The 4,856-nt window shown below is 38.4% G+C and overlaps 2 protein-coding genes across 2 annotated transcripts in view; both read right to left on the bottom strand.

Annotated features, from left to right (window-relative positions):
* LOC103467255 (kelch-like protein 10) overlaps nt 1-1,240 on the bottom strand; it is a 6,586-nt gene extending 5,346 nt beyond the window's left edge. Inside the window, exons 1-2 of the mRNA XM_008413471.2 lie at nt 1,015-1,240; nt 298-784 (exon numbers count right to left, since the gene is read on the bottom strand). Of these exons, the coding sequence (XP_008411693.1) occupies nt 298-784; nt 1,015-1,133 (606 nt within the window). The 5' untranslated portion in view covers nt 1,134-1,240. The remainder of the gene's footprint in view (nt 1-297; nt 785-1,014) is intronic.
* Nucleotides 1,241-2,406: 1,166 nt separating this feature from the next.
* The window catches only part of rprd1b (regulation of nuclear pre-mRNA domain containing 1B), a 6,960-nt gene continuing 4,510 nt past the window's right edge, over nt 2,407-4,856 (bottom strand). The window contains exons 6-7 of the mRNA XM_008413472.2: nt 4,543-4,718; nt 2,407-4,380 (exon numbers count right to left, since the gene is read on the bottom strand). Of these exons, the coding sequence (XP_008411694.1) occupies nt 4,231-4,380; nt 4,543-4,718 (326 nt within the window). The 3' untranslated portion in view covers nt 2,407-4,230. The remainder of the gene's footprint in view (nt 4,381-4,542; nt 4,719-4,856) is intronic.

Below are 4,856 nucleotides of genomic sequence, written 5' to 3'. Positions count from 1 at the left end.
ATATATATATATTATATAATTTAGAAATGTTAATTTCTAATTAACTGCCTAATTAACTAACTAATTAACTAACAGTTAATTAGTAACTAATTAACTAACAGTTAATTAGTAACTAATTAACTGTTACAGTTAATTAGTAACTAATTAACTGTAACAGTTAATTAGTTACACTGTAATTTAGGCAGTTAGGTAACTGCCTAAATTACACTGATAAAAATGCTGTGATTATTCATTTATGAAATTATACGTAAATTGATGCCAAGAATGCCAAAAAACCAAAATGCCCACCACCCTCACCTTAGAAAAAAGTAATGAGCTGTAAGGTTTCCGTTCCTCGGGCGCATGGGCGATCCATTTGAGGATGGCTTTGTATACCGTCTTCTCCTGCTTTACAATGAGCAAGTCACTTTCAATGATTTGAACTAGCTGTTGAGCAGAGAGCTGAAGAAAATCTGCGCAGGTGTCAACAACTTCTTTGAAATGACTCAGAATGTATAGTTCGGACTTCTCTCTCAGTTCTGGGTGGTAGAATGTATCTGTAAGCATCCAGATGCTGAGACAGTTCTGTGGGTTCAGCTGCTTTTCTAAATAATCACTACAGGCTTGTAAAAGGCCAGTCATATTATAACGGTCTGCTACTATGAAAAGGTCCTGTGCATTTTGTCCTGTCAGAAGAACATTGCCTGTGTAGGCAAACTCGATAATAAGACACATTAGGCTGGTTGACACTCCAGGGATGTCAAAGGTCACACAGTCTGGTGTGGACCAGTGGCTAAACAGAGCTCTGTGAAGAAACACAACAAAACAAATAGTCATTGGACTGAAAATGAATACTCACATATTTCCAGATCATGTAGTGCATACTGAATCCATTAAACAGGATAATCACAGTTTATCATTAAATATTCTTCTTATTTCTATTAGGCTTGTTTCTTACTACTCTCTGTTTCTTAACAAGCCACCCTCTTTTACTTTTTTACATAAAATCTGCCGCATCTACTGCTAAGAGCTTACCTGAAATATGGGCTGCATTTGCACAAGACGACCTTGTGTACGTAGAATTCACCGCCGTCCACTCTGATCACTGTGTCACAAAGCTGCTGCCTCATGCAGAGCTTGTTATGCAGTGACATATTTTAACCAATCTTTGCTCCCTAGGATTAAAGACCTTTCTATTCTCCTCACTCTTGGACTGATTTCCTGCAGAAACGAAAGGCTGTGACAATTTCAGAACTCTCACATTGTCTGACATTTCAGTTTCTGTGACGTCACATGAACTAGTCATTAGAATTCCAAAGGTAACCATTCCAAGGATAAATCCAGCTGTCTGCATTAAATTAGCTATGTTAAAAATCGGCCACATAAATGATTTCAGTTTAGATCATATATCAATTAGCTTGAAAAGTAAATATCCTACCAACCTACTACTTAAAGCTGCAGTATGTAACTTTTATTAAAATATAAATTTTTACATATTTATTGAAACTGTTATGTCTTGACAGTATGTCATGAGACAGATAATATGTGAACAAATTAATTTCCTCTGCTTTCTTTCAGTACACCCAGCGCTAACTCAAAACAACCAATCAGAAGCAAGGGGCGGGTCTTAACTAGCGCAGGAGCTCCTCCCCCATCTGACTCTTCCCCTTTTTCCCCGTCAGCAGTCATGGCCACCGATGACATCTTTTCACAGATTATCTGTCATAATATGGTGAGTTTTAACAAATATGTTTAAAAAAAACATATTATTTATAAAAGTTACATAGTGCACCATTAGCTCTTCTTCACCCATTCAAACCTTCTCCAAATACCCAGAACCAAACTGAGGATAATGAGGTCTTCTGTGCTGCCCTCCGTGACTCTTACAGGGCACCACAGTCCACTGACTACTTTAAGAGTCTTCATAGCAAAACATTTTGCTAATTTTCCTAGATGTTTAACCTTTTTTATTAATGTTTTTTATCCATTGTAATTGCTTATTTTGTTTTTAGCTCTTTGTAGCCCTTTCAGATTTCATGATGAAAAGGCATTTCTAAATAAAATTTACCGGTATTATTATTACTACCATTATCGTTATTATTATTACTATATCCACACTTACCTATTGCAGTGGTGATACATGTATGAAAACCACATGAAACCAATTTTATACGTTTGCTGAACAAATACTGCAAACAATACAAACTCATATTTCTGTTACAATATAACACAAAGTGTGAATCTTGCAATCGAAATATGCATTTGTAAATAAAACTAACACAGTAACAGTCATAAATCAGCAGACCTTTTTAAATATAAAAACTAAAAGCTGATGGTTCTACTGTGTAAAAACTTGCGCCTAGTCACAAGCCTTCACAGCCGGTTTTTCTTCTGAATGCAGTCATTAAATTAAAAATACACACAGCATTTGTTCAAATGGTTCCACTTTATTGGCATCCACTGAATCACTTTCCTTAGAGAAAAACCACGTCTCCTTTCAGGACTAGCATTAGAGAGAAACAACAGCCGGATGGTAGGAAAATATCTAAATACTATCGAGTTTAGCAAATTGGGGGGGTAAAATGTTACCAGGATCCTTTCTGGTGTACAGTAGTTTAAAGTTGTTGTTTTTTTTAAAGCCAAAGACATATTTATGACTTTGGTCTGGAAACAAATGAAGCTGTTTAGCTTAACTTACTCCTTTTTTTAAAAAAATATATATTTGTGCTTCTGAAACAGCCAGGAGACTCTGCTCAGAGTTCAGTAAACATTTCTCACTTTCACAGCTTTTCCAAACCCCTTTTATTGTAAAAAAAAAAAAAAAAAAAAAAAAATGTTTTCTCTCCGTTAGCGGGAGCCGTCATGTTCCTCAGAAAGCATCGACTAATTTATTGTCTATGATGAAAAGTCAGACACGTCTGTGTGTTTAGGGGTGTGTTTTCTTTTTCTTGCTGTGTATGACCCCTCAAAGATAGCCACATACAGCAGCCGTCACAGAGAACAATTAAAGATAATCACGCCAAACGGAATAAATAAAATCAGAACTAAATTTCATTCTGACCTTAATTTCAAAACCAAATCCAGTTGCTCCTCATCTCCACCTATCCTAGCATTCCTCTCTTCATTCCTACACCAACAGACATGAATTCTCTCTTATTCCTCTACAAAAAATATCTAATAAAACATAAAAAAGGGACTCTCATCCAAAGGGAAATATTTTGGTATTTGTTTTAGGTCTTCGAGGCTCAGAGCTTCAGTACGGCTGAGGATTAAAACAAAACAAAAACAACTGAAATGGCCCTGAAGTTTATTTCCCAGTCAGACGGATTTTGATAAGTGAATTAGTTTTTTCCTCGTATTTCCAAACTCTAAACATGCAACATAAGGCCTTTTTGTCCTTTCAGAAGATACTGTATTTTTAGGTTTTAGCGTTTCCCATGTATCGTTTACACACAAGCACACACAAAACAGTTTCTTTGAAAGAAAACTTTGTAATATTTCTTCAGTCCAGCTTGTTTTTGCAAAACTCAAATCTAACACATGAATGAACTTAACTTACTGTATGTCTAAACCTAAAAACACACACACAAAAAAAAGGATACTTTTGGGTTGGAAACTGTTTGTTTTTTTTTTTTTGTCAAAAACCAGAAGACTAGAATTTATCTTTTAATTTGTTCATTTCTATCTGGAAGCTTTTACTCAACACATCTGGTTTAAGCGGACTTAAAAGTGTTACTAAACTTAAGATGTGATGTAACAAATGAGAAAACAAAACTCCACCCCCGCTGAGCCCAACATGATCTTTTCACGCACCAAACTGCTCATCTGGCCGAGCGTTGATAAAAAGCCTCCAAGCCAGCCAAGAAAAAACAAAACCCAAAATAAAACTAACGAATATTATCCTCTTCAGCCTGCAGCCATAACCTAGACCAATTGGGGAAACGCATCACATGGGATGAGGCTTTAACTCAAACAACAATTCACTGTTTAAAAGAAAATAAAAACAATCAGGAACACAAACTTCCGGGCTGGTGGCAGAGACTCCGTTGGGGCAGAGTCTCTGTTCTCCCCTGCTTCTCTTCTCATTGTCTTCTAGTCCAGTTGAGTTTAGCGGATGGACTGAGCTGCTCTTCTGAGAGAACATGTGCCTTCAGTGTTGGTGGCAAAGCCAGGAGCGTCCTTGTTACTCAAACACGGGGCTGAGGTCGGCTGAGGAGGGACGTCGCAGGAGTCTGTTCAGCCTGGCAGCTCTCAGTCGGTGGAGAAGAGGTCTCCGGCGGAGGGGAGGGGAGCCAAGCCGCCGGTGACGTTGGGCAACAGCGACAGATCCGGAAGACTCTGGATGTGGGACTTGAGCTCCTTCCTCACCTGAGTTACTCGCGCCAGTTTCTGTTTGTACTCCTGCGGAAGAAGAGTGGGGACCCGCGTTTATCGACGACGCCTCAAAAGATTTTGGTTCATGAGAAACAAAAATATTTCCGGGAATGTAAAACGTCTTAAAACGTTTGCGGCAAACCAGGAATCTAAACACTGCAGAATTTTAAAATAGATGTTGTGATTTACCTCCAGCTTCTTCTCCCTTTCCACTAGCGCCTCCTTCTGGCTGCTGATGTATTCAGTCAGCATGCGGGCGAGCTGCCGGCGGTCTTCCAGCTCCGCTGCCAGCCGTCCGTTGTACTCCGCCAGCAGCAAACACGCCTCATCCACCGTTTTTGACAGCTTGTCCGCCGCCTCCTTGTCTGAATAGGAGGTAAAGCTGTTGTTGTCCTTGCAGAATTTCTTTCACCGAGTTCATTTCAGTTCAAGCAATGCTAAGCTTTTTTTTTTTTTTTTTTTTTTTTTAATGCCTTATTCTCTAAACGTTTATTTGATTAGTA

This window comes from Poecilia reticulata, linkage group LG7 (genome assembly GCF_000633615.1).
Source record: "Poecilia reticulata strain Guanapo linkage group LG7, Guppy_female_1.0+MT, whole genome shotgun sequence".
Lineage (NCBI taxonomy): Eukaryota > Metazoa > Chordata > Actinopteri > Cyprinodontiformes > Poeciliidae > Poecilia > Poecilia reticulata.
This window is presented reverse-complemented; position numbering and strand designations above follow the sequence as displayed.